The sequence below is a fragment of the Podarcis erhardii genome (genome assembly GCF_964252035.2).
Source record: "Podarcis erhardii genome assembly, chromosome: 2".
Classification (NCBI taxonomy): Eukaryota; Metazoa; Chordata; class Lepidosauria; order Squamata; family Lacertidae; genus Podarcis; species Podarcis erhardii.
This window is the reverse complement of record NC_138498.1, coordinates 118,853,590-118,870,713: the sequence shown is the minus strand read 5'-3', so window position 1 is coordinate 118,870,713 and position 17,124 is coordinate 118,853,590. Positions and strand designations below refer to the sequence as shown.

The 17,124-nt window shown below is 49.4% G+C and overlaps 1 protein-coding gene across 3 annotated transcripts; it reads right to left on the bottom strand.

Annotated features, from left to right (window-relative positions):
* Nucleotides 1-2,714: 2,714 nt before the first annotated feature.
* On the bottom strand, nucleotides 2,715-16,476 carry LOC309336850 (uncharacterized protein). 3 transcript variants are annotated; one of them, XM_081853274.1, is made up of 7 exons: nucleotides 16,282-16,476; nucleotides 11,644-11,774; nucleotides 11,209-11,606; nucleotides 9,442-9,565; nucleotides 6,734-7,315; nucleotides 3,922-4,002; nucleotides 2,715-3,486 (listed from the first exon to the last, which is right to left on the bottom strand). In XM_081853274.1, exons 3-7 carry the CDS (start codon nucleotides 11,536-11,538, stop codon nucleotides 3,014-3,016), a joined length of 1,590 nt encoding a protein of 529 aa, XP_081709400.1. In that variant the 5' UTR covers nucleotides 11,539-11,606; nucleotides 11,644-11,774; nucleotides 16,282-16,476; the 3' UTR covers nucleotides 2,715-3,013. The 3 variants fall into 3 exon arrangements, with proteins under 3 accessions (XP_081709400.1, XP_081709401.1, XP_081709402.1); XM_081853275.1 differs by having other exon boundaries at nucleotides 11,644-11,744; XM_081853276.1 differs by having other exon boundaries at nucleotides 6,734-7,312; nucleotides 11,209-11,774; nucleotides 16,282-16,473.
* Nucleotides 16,477-17,124: the final 648 nt, after the last annotated feature.

Below are 17,124 nucleotides of genomic sequence, written 5' to 3'. Positions count from 1 at the left end.
TAAAAGTCAGATAGTTGTTTGTTTATTATTAAGCGGGACCTGAGTGCATCAGCACTTTCCAGCAACTGATATTCAGAAGTATATGTTGCCTCTTAACTGTTGAGGCAGAGAATAGCCTTTGTGGCCAGTAGCCATTGTTTTGTTTAGTCCCCTTTTAAAGCCAGCCAAGTTGGTGGCCGCCAATCATAGAATCATAGAATCCTAGAGTTGGAAGAGACCCCAAGGGCCATCGAGTCCAACCCCCTGCCAAGCAGGAAACACCATCAGAGCACTCCTAACATATGGTTGTCAAGCCTCTGCTTAAAGACCTCCAAAGGAGGAGACTCCACCACACTCCTTGGCAGCAAATTCCACTGTCGAACAGCTCTTACTGTCAGGAAGTTTCTCCTAATGTTTAGGTGGAATCTTTTTTCTTGTAGTTTGGAACCATTGCTCCGTGTCCGCTTCTCTGGAGCAGCAGAAAACAACCTTTCTCCCTCCTCTATGTGACATCCTTTGATATATTTGAACATGGCTATCATATCACCCCTTAACCTCCTCTTCTCCAGGCTAAACATGCCCAGCTCCCTTAGCCGTTCCTCATAAGGCATCGTTTCCAGGCCTTTGACCATTTTGGTTGCCCTCCTCTGGACATGTTCCAGTTTGTCCGTGTCCTTCTTGAACTGTGGTGCCCAGAACTGGACACAGTACTCCAGGTGAGGTCTGACCAGAGCAGAATACAGTGGCACTATTACTTCCCTTGATCTAGATGCTATACTCCTATTGATGCAGCCCAGAATTGCATTGGCTTTTTTAGCTGCCGCGTCACACTGTTGGCTCATGTCAAGTTTGTGGTCAACCAAGACTCCTAGATCCTTTTCACATGTACTGCTCTCAAGCCAGGTGTCCCCCATCTTGTATTTGTGCCTCTCATTTTTTTTGCCCAAGTGCAATACTTTACATTTCTCCCTGTTAAAATTCATCTTGTTTGTTTTGGCCCAGTTCTGTAATCTGTCAAGGTCGTTTTGAAGTGTGATCCTGTCCTCTGGGGTGTTAGCCACCCCTCCCAGTTTGGTGTCATCTGCAAATTTGATCAGGATGCCCTTGAGTCCATCATCCAAGTCGTTGATAAAGATGTTGAATAAGACCGGGCCCAAGACAGAACCCTGTGGCACCCCACTAGTCACTCTTCTCCAGGATGAAGAGGAACCATTGATGAGCACCCTTTGGGTTCGGTCAGTCAGCCAGTTACAAATCCACTGAGTGGTAGCATAGTCAAGTCCGCATTTTACCAGCTTCTTTACAAGAATATCATGGGGCACCTTGTCAAATGCCTTGCTGAAATCAAGGTAGGCTACATCCACTGCGTTCCCTTCATCTACCAGGCTTGTAATTCTGTCAAAAAACGAGATCAGGTTAGTCTGACATGACTTATTTTTCAGAAATCCATGCTGACTATTGGTGATCACAGTATTCCTTTCTAGGTGCTCACAGACTGTTTGCTTAATGATCTGCTCCAGAATCTTCCCTGGTATTGATGTCAGACTGAATGGGTGGTAATTATTTGGGTCCTCTCTTTTCCCCTTTTTGAAAATAGGGACAACATTTGCCCTCCTCCAGTCTGCCGGGACTTCGCCTGTTCTCCAGGAATTCTCAAAGATGTCCCCTTCAAAGAATTCTCAAAGATGTCCCCAAATGTCCCTTGTGGCCCTCTACCCATTCTACTGTCTCTGTTCATGCCATCTCTCCAAGCGGAGACTGGACACTGGGGCATAAATTTCCCCAGCATATTATTTTTCCACAGAAAATTCCTCCGCTTCTTTCCCTGCTCTCCCCTGCTCAGTATGCAAGGAGTTGCAGGTGCTGGCATTGTCAAACTAAATGGCCGTGGGCTGGCTATGGGGCCAGGTGGGTCACTGAGGAGGCACGTGGAAGGCTGTGGGCCTGAGGCGTACTGTTTGAGAAACACTGGTTCAGAAGCCAGGGTTCAAATCCCTATTCAGCCATGAGGCTCACTGGGAGTCCTTGGGCCGGTCACTCTCTCTCAGCCTGGCCTACCTGACAGGGTTGTTGAGAGGAAAATATATAGATGAACAGAGGGACATAAATTTAATCCTTCAATGAAAGCCCCTCGGAGTTCATTTTAAACTCCCAAGTGGTTATTCATAGTAACGGTGGCAGCTGCCCCACATACAATGTCAGGTGTGGGGCAGGCAGCCATTGTTTATGAGGAATGAACTTCCGGCCCCAAATTTAGCCAATAGGGCCAGAAGTTCCCAATCCCTGCTGTTAATAAACCAGTGCCCCTTAACCCCAAATGGGCATGTGGACAGACTTCACCTCTTCCCATTCTTGAAGCTACTTTTTCTACTACAGTGGTACCTCGGGTTAAGAACTTAATTCGTTCCATAGGTCTGTTCTTAACCTGAAACTGTTCTTAATCTGAAGCACCACTTTAGCTAATGGGGCCTCCCACTGCCGCCGCGCCACCAGAGCACAATTTCTGTTCTCATCCTGAAGCAAAGTTCTTAAGCTGAGGTAATATTTCTGGGTTAGCGGAGTTTGTAACCTGAAGCGTATGTAACCCGAGGTACTACCGTATATGGCTTCAGGCTAAGAAATTCGGCTCGGCCTAATCTGGTTGCCAAGGAACGTCGATGAAGTTTGAGTTCTGGAAAAAAACAAACCCAAGGATTTCCCCACCAGAAACAGCAGCCAGCTGGTTCACTTTTTGCTTGCTTTCTTTCTTTTTTAACTTGATGCCGGGGCTCGACGTTTATTAAAAAAGAAAGAAAATACTTTATTTTTAAAAATAGGGTTTTCGTTAGCTTTCAGCAATGGCAGAACAAACAGCTGTTACGGCGAAGCCTTCGGTTTGTTGACAGCGCTTTCTTTTTAACCCCAATGGGAAAGCATGGGGTGTGTGTGTGTGTGTGGAAGAGAAAACAACTCCCAAGAGGTTAACCGAATTAAAGAATGAAACACGGCAAGCTGACAACCGCAAGCTCTTGTAGGGGATTGCAAAAGGCGAGAGTCAAGGGCTGTAGTTCTGAGGCCGCCTCCTGGTACGGGCCCTGGGTGTCAACGGCCGCCTGGGAACGCCCAGGCGGGAGGCAGAAGGCCCTGCAGGCCGGTGGCTGGATTGGGCCGTCCGTGGCGGCCATGCTTGGCGTGAGGGGGCAGTGGGCACGGCCGCTGGAGTGGACGACTGCCGCTGCCATATGAGCAGCTCCAGAAGTTCTGTCTGCCGTTGCATGCTGGCAATGATCTGCTCCGTGCCCACCCTGTCCTTCTCCCGGTCCTCCAGGTCTGCTTTGGCGTAGCCGTCGAGGGCGGAAAGGATCCTGTCGGTAGCCGCCTGCATCCGCAGGTCCGCTGCCATCGCCAGCTCCGCAGCCAAATCGTTCCTGGTCTTCTTGTGCCGGTTCCGGATGTTGGCGAGGCGTTCGGCGGCCGAGAGGCCCGTCGGCCCAGGCAAGGGGCTGTGGCAAGGGGTCGGGTGCACGTCTGGGAGCAATTTGGGAAGCGGGGAGGGGGAGAAACACAAAAGCAGAGTGAGGGCATTTTGAAAGGCTGCAAGGGATTCTGGGAAGGGGACGGTCAAGCTTATGAGCATCGCTTGAAGGAGCTGGGATGGGGAGCCTGTGGCCCTTCCAGATGTTGCTCTAATTCACATCACCCTCAGAGGCCGTGGATGATGGGAGTTGTAGTCCAGCAGCACCTGGAAGGCCACAGCTTCCCTGACCCTGCTAATATTAAACCCATTCTCTGGATGTGGATTTTTAATGTGGTCAACATGCCAAGTTCCTGGAAAAGACCAGGCGACCTCTAAGGTCCCATCCAACTCCCTGAGGTTCTGCAGAATTCATTCAGCACTCTGAATTCATTCATTAAACATACGAAACATTCAGCATACGAAATTCATGCCGCATTCCCTCTTACCTGCTGTGGAGCCAGTGGTGGCTGGGCTGCCAGGGAGACTGGGCGGGGCAGGTGGCAAGGGGTTGAGCAAATGATCGGCTTCTAAAAAACAAAGGGAAGGGCATTAAATATAATTTTGCATCACAATATACCGCCTCTTTCCACCCGAACCAACTCAGACCTTGCGTTCAGCATCAGAGGCTCTGTGTGTTCTCCCACCACTGAGGGACGTGTGGAATGTGTTAACATGGGAACGCCTTTTCAGTGGTGGCTCCTCGTTTGTGGAATGCTCTCCCCACGGAAGCTCACCTGGCACCACTGCTGTCTGCTTTTAATCACCAGGCAAAGGCATTCTTATTTCCCCTGTCAGATATGTGAGCGGCCTTTGTTCCGCTCATCCTTTAAGCAGTGTGAGTAGGATTTAGTCCTTTTAAGCATTTTGTCAGATGACAATCTTAGCTCTTGTTTATTGCCATTTTTATGTCTGATTATAATGCTTTCATTTTGTTTGTTTTTTAACGGTGTGAGTCGCTTTGAGGAAATGCTGAGGCTACTGATAGCCTTAGCAAAGGCCACTGACAGCAGTAAATCACAGCAAACAAATTGGAATTAACTCTTTATTCACAAAACAGGAGTGTCAGGCCTAATGAGCACAGCAACTCATCTCTGGCAGGTGTTGCCCCATGAAGCAGTTGCTGAGATTGAAGGTCCCTGCCTCTTCTCCTCTCCAGGGTTTCCCCCAAGCAATCTGAGACTACGCCTGCGTGAACCTTACTTCTCCCTCCGCCCTTTTCATGCCTCTCCTGGTTCTGGGAATTGGAGGGGAGCTTCTTGCAGCAGGAGGGGGAGACACCTGTGCCTCTTCACCAGCCTGACCTATCTCTGTCTCCTGCTTCAGGTTCTGCCTGATTCTAGACTTCTCTCTGCCACAGACTCTCCCCGCTCACTAAGTCCTCTTTGGCTTCCAACACTGCCTTCTCCCAGTCTTCTCCCTCATTGTCATCCCACCAACACTCCCTGGGCTCTGAACCTTCCCCTGTGGGTTCCCCAGTTGGTTCCGCCTACCATTCCTCTCCCATGACAGCTGCTAAACTTAGGTGGCTTAAAACAGCGGTGAGCAACTGCTGGGAGGGAGAGAGAAAATTCTCCGAGACAAGCAGCTGCAGAATGGCTGGATTTAATTTTAATATGCCAAACACAGGATTTAGATGACGGCAATGCTGGGCTAACCAGGTCATGCATGGAGCGCTGGGCCAAACAGCAGGAGGAAGAGCTAGAGGATTTGCTGAGCTTATTGACATGAAAATTGTGCATCCTCTCAAATTAGCTCAAGGCTGGGTTTCCCACAGGAGGAGGAAAGTGCAAAGTGGGAAACTGGCTCATAAGCTAAAACTAAAACTGAAGGCCAGAACGAAACCACAAAGGACTCCAGAGATAAGGATATTAGAAGAGTCAGTGGCCCACCCAGTTCAGCATCCTTCTCTTAAGATGGCTGACAAGATGGGGAGTCCAGAAGAAGTACCTGTTTGCAGCAGTGCTCTCTCCCCTTCTGCGGTTTCTGGCAACTGGTATTCGGAGACGCACTGCCTCCGACAGTGGTGGCAGAACACAACCATCAGGGGTAGCAGCCAGCCTTATTCACCTTCGTGAGTTTGTCTCTTAAAGCCATCCAAGATGGCCGTGAAGGCCGTGAATGTCCTGTGTGAGTGTCTAGAGGCAGCTGGAGGATGGATGGCGGCTAACAGATTGAGGTTGAATCCTGACACGACAGGGGTACTGTTTTTAGGGGACAGGGGACGGGCAGGTGTGGGGGACTCCCTGGTCCTGAACGGGGTAACTGCCCCTGAAGAACCAGGTGCGCAGCCTGGGAGTCATTTTGGACTCACAGCGATCCATGGAGGCGTAGATTAATTCTGTGTCCAGAGCAGCTATCTACCAACTCCATCTGGTACGCAGGCTGAGACCCTTCCTGCATGCGCACTGTCTCACCAGAGTGGTGCATGCTCTGGTTATCTCCTGCTTGGACTACTGCAATGCACTCTGCGTGGGGTGACTTTTGAAGGTGACCTGGAAACTACAACTAATCCAGAATGTAGTAGCTAGACTGGTGACTGGGAGTGGCTGCCGAGACCATATAACACCGGTCCTGAAAGACCTGCATTGGCTCCCAGTATGTTTCTGAGCACAATTCAGTGTTGGTGCTGACCTTTAAAGCGCTCTAAACAGCCTCGGCCCAGTATACCTGAAGGAGCATCTCCACTCCCATTGCTCAGCCCGGACACTGAGGTCCAGCTCCAAGGGCCTTCTGGCAGTTCCCTCACTGCAAGAAGTGAGGTTGCATGGAACCAGGAGAGGGCCTTCTCGGTGGTGGCACCCGTCCTGTGGAAAACCCTCCCATCAGATGTCAAGGAAAAAACGCGATCTGAATTTATAAGACATCTGAAGGCAGCCCTGTTTTTAATGTTTGATGTTTTGTTGTGTTTTTAATATTCTGTTGGGAGCCTCCCAGAGTGGCTGGGGAAACCCAGCCAGATGGGTGGGGTATAAATGATATATTATTATCATTGTTATTTAAAGAAGGACTTTCTTCTGTCTCTCCTGAGCACCCCAAGCATTCTGCTTCGCTGGATGTCTCCCTCTGGGTTCCAGTGTGCCGAGAGAGGAAGAAAAACTTCTCTCTATCCACACTTTCTCCACACACTTTTATTGTGTCACCACACTGCGCACCCAATTATTCCTCTTTGTGCTGAGAGAGGGAAGGAGAAGGGGACAGAAGGGAAGTGAAACCTGACCTCTCGTCTTCATGAATAACCACAAAAAGGGGGGCACTTACCCTCAGCCGGCCGAGGGGTGCTTATCGGCTCCTCAGAGTCGTCCTCTGTTTTGCACACCACGGTGGTGGAATCCACCGAATCGACAAGTTCGATGGAGAACTGGGTAGAGGGGTCGAAGAAGTTCTGGGGCTCGAGGTAGTCCTCAGACTCGTGGGGGCCCCCCTCCTCCAGGCCGCACGGGGGACCATCATCTCCCCCCGACTCCTCCTGGTGTCCGTAACTCTGGGCCTGCCCCGCGGGTTGTGGCGCTCCGGAATCCAGAATCTGCTCCAGCTGGTCGTAAAAGGGGCAGGTGAGGCGCCCCGTCCCCGAGCAGTTGTTCTCTTTGACCTTCTTGTAGTCCCGGCGCATCGTCTTGGTCTTGGTGCGGCACTCCTGGGCTGTCCGCTCGTGGCCCCTCTTGGCCATCTCGTTGGCAATGACCTGGAAGGTGTCCATGTTCCGGTGGCTGCTCTGAAGGACCTGCTGGATCCTCTGCTCACCCCAGATATCCAGGAGATCAATCACCTCGGCGTACGACCAGTTGGTGCCGCGGCGGCTCATCTTCGGGAAATGTGGCATTGGCACGGCAGAGCCAGCTCCTGCCAACAGGGAAGCGGGAGAGGGTGAACCTCTGCTCTTTTTTTTTAGTTCAACTAAGGCAGAGGGGAGACACGGGTGGCGCTGTGGGTTAAACCACAGAGCCTAGGGCTTGCCGATCAGAAGGTCAGTGGTTCAAATCCCTGCAACGGGGTGAGCTCCCGTTGCTCGGTCCCTGCTCCTGCCAACCTAGCAGTTCGAAAGCACATCAAAGTGCAAGTAGATAAAGAGGTAGCACTCTGGCGGGAAGGTAAATGGCGTTTCCGTGTGCTGCTCTGGTTCGCCAGAAGCGGCTTAGTCATGCCAACAGTGACATGAGCCAACAGTGTGACGCGGCAGCTAAAAATGCCAATGCAATTCTGGGCTGCATCAATAGGAGTATAGCATCTAGATCAAGGGAAGTAATAGTGCCACTGTATTCTGCTCTGGTCAGACCTCACCTGGAGTACTGTGTCCAGTTCTGGGCACCACAGTTCAAGAAGGACACGGACAAACTGGAACGTGTCCAGAGGAGGGCAACCAAAATGGTCAAAGGCCTGGAAACGTTGCCTTATGAGGAGCGGCTAAGGGAGCTGGGCATGTTTAGCCTGGAGAAGAGGAGGTTAAGGGGTGATATGATAGCCATGTTCAAATATATAAAAGGATGTCCCATAGAGGAGGGAGAAAGGTTGTTTTCTGCTGCTCCAGAGAAGCGGACACGGAGCAATGGTTCCAAACTACAAGGAAGAAGATTCCACCTAAACATTAGGAAGAACTTCCTGACAGTAAGAGCTGTTTGACAGTGGAATTTGCTGCCAAGGAGTGTGGTGGAGTCTCCTTCTTTGGAGGTCTTTAAGCAGAGGCTTGACAACCATATGTCAGGAGTGCTCTGATGGTGTTTCCTGCTTGGCAGGGGGTTGGACTCGATGGCCCTTGTGGTCTCTTCCAACTCTAGGATTCTATGATTCTATGCTGGCCATATGACCCGGAAGCTGTACACTGGCTCCCTCGGCCAGTAAAGCGAGATGAGGGCCGCAACCCCAGAGTCGGCCACGACTGGACCTAATGGTCAGGGGTCCCTTTACCTTTAAAGCAGAAGGAGGTCCAACTTTCTATACCAAGCGGGCTGCAAGAGTACCTTGACACAGAACTACCTTGCTGCTCATTGTGGCAGGGAGCCGAGGCCAAAATGTGAGCCCCCTACCACAGCCCTTGTGCTTCCTTCACAAAGCCAGATAAACTGAGAAAGCGCTAGCTAGGCTTTGGGAAGGAGACAAGAGGATTCTAGGACCCTGTCAGAGCCCTCACACCTCCTTTCCAAGCCTAGTGCTTCCCTTACCTGCCTTTGGCAAGGTAGCATGAGGGCTTCAAATGTTGCCGAGGGCCGCCAAATGAGGCCTCAAGGGCCACATGTTGGACCACAAAGGTGCGGAGGCTCAAGCCCAGAGTCCAAAAGTGGCCCTGCAGACATATTGACCTGGCCCTCAGGAGCCTCCCAAAGCCACGCCCCCTCTTCCCAGACCATGCCCCCTCAGGGGTCTTGCTCTGTGCCCTCTTAGGAATCATTCTGCATGGATCACTCCTTTTTGCTTGACCGGATGGAGAGAACGGTGCGTGTACAGAAAGGGACATCTCTTTTAGGGGGTGTTCCTTTCTGGAATGTAAGTCTACATTACAAAGGTTAAGATTACACCTGTTTCTTCGCCCACTTTTGCCTCTGCCCACCCCCACCCCCGTCACATGGCCCTCGGAGGGCAGCTCATTAGGGAACGCTGCCCTCAGGCCAACAACGGCTCCCCACGCCTGGTGTGTAGATGCATTTCTGAGCTAGGTAGACCCCTGGTCTGATCTGGTACAAGGCAGCGCTCTGTGTTTTCTTCAGCTCAGGAATTTGCACATGTCCTGCAAATACAAAGCTGCACACAGTTCTCCACCCGCCCCCTGCAAAGATGCAAAAACTGCTCCCTCGCCTGCCGGTGGTCCTGTTTCCCTGCCCTGCAGATAGATGTGGCACCCCCCCAAAAAAAAAGCTGCAATCAGGCAAAGCAGTAATGGTGGTGACCGACAGGGGTTTTCAGGACGCAAAATTCAGCACACATAATACACACATGCCCCTGGCTGGTGTCTCAGGGGCAGAATGAGCCCTTACCGAGTGAGCTGGCTTCCCTCTCCAGCCTCTGCTTGGCCTCCCTGCGGAGATACCGCCGTCTGTCCAGCAAGGTGTGGTCGGCCTCCGGGGAATGGACGTCCATCTCGTCAAAAAGGACCGGCACCTGAGAACAAAGGCAGAGGGCTGTTGGTTCACACATGCTAAGTGTTCTTTTATTTATTGCAGTGGGTGAGGAACCCCAGGCCTGAGGGCCTCTCCATCAGTGGAACATTGGTCCCCAGGACAGATCTACTCCACAGTACACATCAACCCTCCTCCCTGTTATTCTTTAATTCTTTTTTTGAAATATTTATATTCCACGTTTTTCACTACAGTCGTACCTTGGATCCCGAACGCCTTAGTACACAGACGTTTTGGCTCCCGAATGCTGCAAACCCAGAAGTGAGTGTTCCGGTTTGCAAACGTTCTTTGGAACCAGAACATCAATCGGGGCTTCCAATAGGCTGCAGGAACTTCCTGCAGCCAATCAGAAGCTGCGCTTTGGTTTCCAAATGTTTTGGAAGTCAAATGGACTTCCAGAACAGATTCCGTTTGACTTCCGAGATACCGCTGTATATTAAATTTAAGAAATTCAATAAATACAACAGTAAAAACATCTATGAATGCTGGTTAGTAAAAAGAAATGGACACTGCAAAGCCCTATGGAGAAATCTCTGAAACAACAATGGGATATCAGCTCTGCCCAAGGTATGATGGAGAACAGCAACAACTGGGAAAAGATAGACATAACATCTTGCAAGGACAGGAAGAAACATCACGGACAGAATAATTGCCACACGCAGGAGGAACAAGGATATAGTTTGAGTGCCTCAATTGTAGTTCTATAAATAATTTAATGTGTCAACACGAACAGAAGTTATTAATACTGCAGTTGTTGTATAAGGGATTATTATTTTGACTGAAATGTAATTGAAATTTGTAAGATTTTGGAACACAGAAATGAAGGAAATCATCAAACCATCAGTTCTAGCAATTCTAGCGGGGAGTGGGGGGTGGGACCTAAATTATATAATTTGGTATTTGAACAATTGGTATTAGTACAATCATACCTTGGAAGTCAAATGGAATCCATTCCGGAAGTCCGTTCAACTTCCAAAACGTTCAGAAGCCAAAGCACGGCTTCTGATTGGCTGCAGGAAGCCCCTCCAGAAAATCGGAAGCCGTGGAAGCCCCGTCAGACGTTCGGCTTCCAAAAATAGTTCACAAACCGGAACAGTCTGGGTTTGCGGCGTTTGGGAAACAAAACATTTGAGAACTAAGCTCTTTGAAAACCAAGGTACGACTTATAATTTGGTATTGTTATAATGAGGCTATTACTGGATTATAACTGAAAACTAATAAAAATTATTACTAAAAAACTATTGCAAAGGCTTGTCTCAACGACACAGGCAATGTCTAAAAGCAGGAACGATTCCTGCTGTGCATCTACCCATAGCTGTCAACGTTTCCCTTTTTTTAAGGGAAATTCCCTTATTCCGAATAGGATTCCACGCAAGAAAAGGGGAAAGTTGACAGCTATGCATCTACCAGCAGGGAGTTCCACAGGCCACAGCCTGTCATACTACATAGTAAAAGGCAACCAAACCTCAGGGGAAATGAGCAACCACAATAAGTCTTAAGGAGTTCGGTGGTCCTTAAGGCATTTCTGGTCTAAGTTGGTCAGGGCTCTGGAAATCAGCAGAAGCAGCCGACCTGCTCCCAGGTGGGCAAGCACCTTGTTTTGATCCCCGGCTCCCTGCTTTTTACCTGCTGCTCCCGTCTCCTTGCTCCTCGTTGCCTCAGGATGAGCTCCTCCGGCTGCTGAGGGGGCCCCCATCCCGAATGAGGCGACTGGATGAGTCTCAGATGCTCCTGGCCGTGGGCTTCCCAGCCCTGGGGCACCTCTTCGTCCAGCTCCCGCTTGACCTGCTCCGGCCCTGGCCATCCCAAAATGTCCCTCAGGCTCCCGGCCCGGATGACGCAAGGCCCTTTCGCCGGTCCATCTTCCTCTTCCTCATCCTCCTCTTCCATTTTTATCTGCAGCACCTGGTCTCCTGCCATCTGGAGGTTGGCTGCCGCTGCCCGCTCGGCAGCCATTTTGTCCTTTCCAGCCTTGTGTCAACGTTGGCCTGCACTGGGTGTTGCTCACAGACCTCCCTCTCTTGCTGCGAGCATTGGGCAAACGGCGCTGGTTCCTCAGACTGATCTCCCGGGGTCCTTTTTTTTTCTTTTTCCGATCGTGCTACAAATTATTTAGGGCGTTTAGACATACAGATGTCAGCAACACACACAAGGTTTTGCTCCTGCAGGGAAGACATACAGAAAACCGAAGGCTGGGGAGAGAGAGAGAGAGAGAGAGAGAGAGAGAGGAAAAGAAAAAAAACCTTAAAAAATTTAACCTGCTAAACTGATATTCCATGTCTGGGGTGGGAAATTTCTTTCATTTTTAGGGCCTTATATGCACATTTTACTTTTGTTCAGTAGGCCAGTTTCTGCTCAAAGCTCTATAACCACATGATGGAATGATGGAAACAGAATATTCAGAATATTATTATTTTTAGCGGGGCAGCTGACAAAGGAGAAATATGAAACTTTTTGCCATGTAAATTAAAAATACCGTATTTTTCGCCCTATAGGACGCACTTTTCCACCTCCAAAAATGAAGGGGAAATGTGTGTACGTCCTATGGGGCGAATGCAGGCTTCAGGAAGCTATCCGCAAGCCTTGCAAGCCCGCGGGAGTTCCTGCTGGGCTCCCAAGGCTTGCGGACAGCAGCCTGCAGCCCAAAACCCAGGGAGCGCAGCGGAGCGCACCCCGGGCTTCGAGGAGATATCCACAAGCCTGGGGAGCCCGCGGGAGTTCCCACTGGGCTCCCTAGGCTTCTGGATAGCAGCCTGTTCTGGGGGCTGGGAATTTTTTTTCTTTATTCCCCCCCCCCAAAAAAAAAACTAGGTGCACCCTATGGGCCAGTGCACCCTATAGGGCGAAAAATACGGTACTCTGTTTTGTCAATCACAGTAACATGGGCATTATTTTTGTGATTAACCAAATCCTAAAAGGGAGCCAAAGAGAACTTGTGTGAAGCCCTGCTTGGTGCTTTTAACACTAAACAAACACACACACACTTTCTTGTGGCTAAGACAAATTAACGACACTGGGTTCAGTGTCCTGTCCTGCTTCCTGGATTTTGTAATATCTTAACCAGTCCATGAAACGCAGGAAGTTTATTCTTTTGCACTGTCTTCCTGTAAGCAATGCAGCCAAGGCTCTTCAGTGGGGTTGGTGGAGAAATTTGATTCAGGCGATCTTACGCAATTGGCATTTTCTGGAAAAAAACACGCAAAATGAAACAGCCATCCTTTGAAATTTGCGCTTCTCCAATTTTTGCAATGCAGTCCTTCAGCCATGTAATGTGAACAAAAATGGATAGAGTAAAGTGTGTGTTGAAATGTGTATATTAGTGAAAACAAAACAGAATTGCATTAGGAGAAACTGCATACAAAACTATGCATATTAGGAGTAACTGGCAGTAAAATGTGAATTGATTTTCACCAGGACTTGAAAATATAAATTGCAAGCTGATGTGGAAGTGTGGAGAACAGAACTAAATACTAGAAAGTGAGATACTGAAAGAAATTGAATTTAATTTCTCTTCATCCCTACTCTTACGTATGTGCCATTAATAGCCTGGATAGTTCAGTTGGGTAGAACGTAGTTCTGATAACACCAAGGCTGCAGGTTCGATACCCATATGGGACAGCTGCATTGCAGGGGGTTAGACTAGATGACCCTCAGGGTCCCTTCTAACTCTACAATTCTATGAAAAATATTAACACTCTGCATCCAAGCAACTCAAATTTCCCACTGCAAAACACTTGAATTCCGACGTTGGCATAAGTTATATGAAATGTGCATACATACACTCATTGTGCTAAGAGGGGCCCATAGGAGGCAACTCAGCATGGCTTTAAAAGAGGATTAGATAATTTTGTGGAGGATAAGGCCATCCATGTATATATAGATACATACACACACACACACACACACACACACACACACACAGATAAAGACTCCATGGCACCTGTCATTCATAACACTTACTGAAGGGGACTGTAAAGGTAAAGGTAAAGGGACCCCTGACCATTAGGTCCAGTCGTGGCCGACTCTGGGGTTGCGGCGCTCATCTCGCTTTACTGGCCGAGGGAGCCGGCGTACAGCTTCCGGGCCATGTGGCCAGCATGACTAAGCCGCATCTGGCGAACCAGAGCAGCGCACGGAAACGCCGTTTACCTTCCCGCCGGAGCGGTACCTATTTATCTACCGTATTTTTCGCTCTATAGGACGCACTTTTCCCCCTCCAAAAATTAAGGGGGAATGTGTGTGCGTCCTATGGAGCGAATGCAGGCTCCTTGGCTTCAGCGATAGCAACGCGAAGCCTCCAAAGCACAGAGGGAGCGCTCCCTCCGTGCTCCGGAGGCTTCGCGTTGCTCTCGCTGAAGCCTGGGGAGCGAGAGGGGTCGGTGTGTACTTGCACTTTGACGTGCTTTCAAACTGCTAGGTTGGCAGGAGCTGGGACCGAACAATGGGAGCTCAGCCCGTCGCAGGGATTCGAACCGCCGACCTTCTGATCGGCAAGCCCTAGGCTCTGTGGTTTAGACCACAGCACCACCCGCGTCCCAAGGGGACTGTAGTAGCAGAAAAAACTTAAACCACAATAAATGTGTGCAGTCATTAAGGTTTCATCAGTCTGTCTGTCTGTCTGTCTTTTGCTACAGGAGACTGGCATACCTACCATGACTGGAATCAATAAAACGAACACCCCCGTCGCTTAGAACATTTCACCCCGTCTCAAAATAAACACACAGCTTCTGTTTGGCATCATGGGCATAGCCAGAATTTATGTTTTGGGGGGGGCAGGACACCCACCTGTCACTATTCTCTACCTGTCTGGCTCCGACTATCAGATTCGGAATGAAGTGTCTGGACAACTTTTTTAAAAAAATTACTTTCTGTCGACCTCAAGTGCTCAGGAAAACCTGTCCAAATCTTTCCACAAATTATACTTCAAGTACAGTGGTGCCTCGCAAGACGAAATTAATCCGTCCCGTGAGGCTCTTCGTATAGCGGTTTTTTCATCTTGCGAAGCAAGCCCATTGACAGCTTAGCGGATTAGCGCTATTAGCGGTTTAGCGGCTTTTAGCGGATCAGCTGATAAGCGGCTTAGCGGCTTAGGAAAAGGGGGAAAAAACCCGCAGGAACTCGCAAGACATTTCGTCTTGCGAAGCAAGCCCATAGGGCAATTCATTTTGCGAAACGCCTCCAAAACGGAAAACCCTTTCGTCTAGCGGGTTTTCCGTCTTGCGAGGCGTTCGTCTTGCGGGGCACCACTGTATTTTTTATTTTTATAAATATTTAGTCTCCATAAAGAACAGACAGGAAAGAGTCGTGGGCTAGTGACTCTCAGGCCAGAAAACTGTCTGCTTAATGGAAGAGACAAACCAGACTGACACTGAACTTGGGAAAACCCACAACCTAGAAGGATGGCCTGGGAATAAGTATATGGGTCTGTTTTTTGTTGGCGTTTTAGTTTTGCAGGGACAGTTCTAGACCCTCCAGCTGTCCCTCTTTTCCAGAGACGGTCCTGGATTTACTGAAGCCGCCCCGCTTGCTCACTTGATCCCGGAATATCCCACTTTTCCTTAGGACGTCCCTATTTTCATCGCAGAAATGTTGGAGGGTATAAAGTGCTCACACACACTTTGAAATAATACACCCAATAAAAGCCAGATTTGGCGCAGGATCATAGCTGTCAACTTTTCCCTTTTCTTGCGAGGAATCCTATTCGGAATAAGGGAATTTCCCTTTAAAAAAGGGAAACGTTGACAGCTATGCACAGGATCCTTATACAGCATATTCTTTTGCAGTTCACGATGAACCTCAACACAACTGCAGTTAAATATATATACACACACACACACACACACAGACACACACACAGTGGGACCTCGGGTTAAGTACTTAATTCGTTCCAGAGGCCTGTTCTTAACCTGAAACTGTTCTTAACCTGAAGTACTTTAGCTAATGTGGTCTTTCGCGGCTGCTGGGCCGCCGGAGTAAGATTTCTGTTCTTATCCTGAAGCAAAGTTCTTAACCTGAAGCACTATTTCTGGGTTAATGGAGTCTGTAACCTGAAGCATATGTAACCTGAAGTGTATGTAACCCGAGGTACCACTGTGTGTGTGTGTGTGTGTGTGTACACACACACACACACACACACATACATACACACACACACACACACACACACACATATATATATATATATATATATACATATACATACATACACATACACACACACACAGTATATAAGTTACGGATTCACTGACGTGGGAAGGGTTTTGTGTGAGCATTTTGCTCTGGCCTGGGTGGAAAGAGGGAGGGGAGGTCACTCCTGGCTGACACCAGCTGTTCTTAACCTCGCTTGCGCCTACAAACATTCATTAAACTCCTTCCTCTCTTTTTTTGCAATTGCAATGAATACAACTCTGCCTCCGCTACCCCTCCATCATAATACAGTGGTACCTCGGGTTAAGAACTTAATACGTTCTGGAGGTCCGTTCTTAACCTGAAACTGTTCTTAACCTGAAGCACCACTTTAGCTAAGGGGGCCTCCTGCTGCTGCTGCTGCTGCTGCTGCGAGATTTCTGTTCTCATCCTGAAGCAAAGTTCTTAACCCGAGGTACTATTTCGGGGTTAGCAGAGTCTGTAACCCGAAGCGTCTGTAACCCGAGGTACCCCTGTAAATGGAAGCTGCATGCAACCCACTTGAGAGCTCACCTCTTCGGGGATCTGGCCCCCTTCCTATGGGGAGCAAGGGCTCGGCTTCCTTCTCCTGCACATGCAGCTGCTGCGAGATTATCGATTATCGATTATCGCTGCTGTTGCTGCTTGCAAGGCTTCAAACAGGCCATTTCCTCCCCCGCCCCCACCAGGAAGCCGCTTTCAGGCTTCGCCAGCTGCACAAAACTGGGGGTTGCTGTTTCTCAGGCTTTCTAGGCAAGCGGAGGAGCTCGCTCGGTTTAACCCTGCAGCGCCCCTCTGACACAAAACGGTGCAGGGAATAAATAAGAGCTTTAGGAGAGGCCCCACCCGCACTACGCATTTATAACGCAATAACACCTTGATCGCCCCTGAGATGGGGGCTGTAACATCTGGAAGGCCGCAGCTTCCCCTCCCCTGCTATCAGGCTAATATTAAACCCATTCTCTGGATGTGAATGTTTAATGCAGTCAGCAGGCCAGCTTCCTGGAAAAAGAGGGAGATCTCAGCAGGCTTGGGCGGAAACCAAAGTTTGCAGAAAAAAGGAAATAATAATAATGGCTGGGTGGGTGAGGGAGAATCCTAAGGGGGCTGTAACATCTGGAAGGCCGCAGCTTCCCCTCCCCTGCTATCAGAGAATCAGAGAATTGGAAGAGACCCCAAGGGCCATCGAGTCCAACCCCCTGCCAAGCAGGAAACACCATCAGAGCACTCCTGACATATGGTTGTCAAGCCTCTGCTTCAAGACCTCCAAAGAAGGAGACTCCACCACACTCCTTGGCAGCAAATTCCACTGTCGAACAACTCTTACTGTCAGGAAGTTCTTCCTAATGTTTAGGTGGAATCTTCTTTCTTGTAGTT

Coding starts and splice junctions, on each gene's coding strand:
- LOC309336850 (XM_081853274.1), bottom strand. CDS start 11,538: ATGGCTGCCGAGCGGGCAGCGGCAGCCAACCTCCAGATGGCAGGAGAC. Junction 7,316..9,441: donor GAGGGAAGCCAGCTCACTCG/GTAAGGGCTCAT, acceptor CCCTGTTGGCAG/GAGCTGGCTCTGCCGTGCCA. Junction 3,487..3,921: donor CACCACTGGCTCCACAGCAG/GTAAGAGGGAAT, acceptor AATTGCTCCCAG/ACGTGCACCCGACCCCTTGC.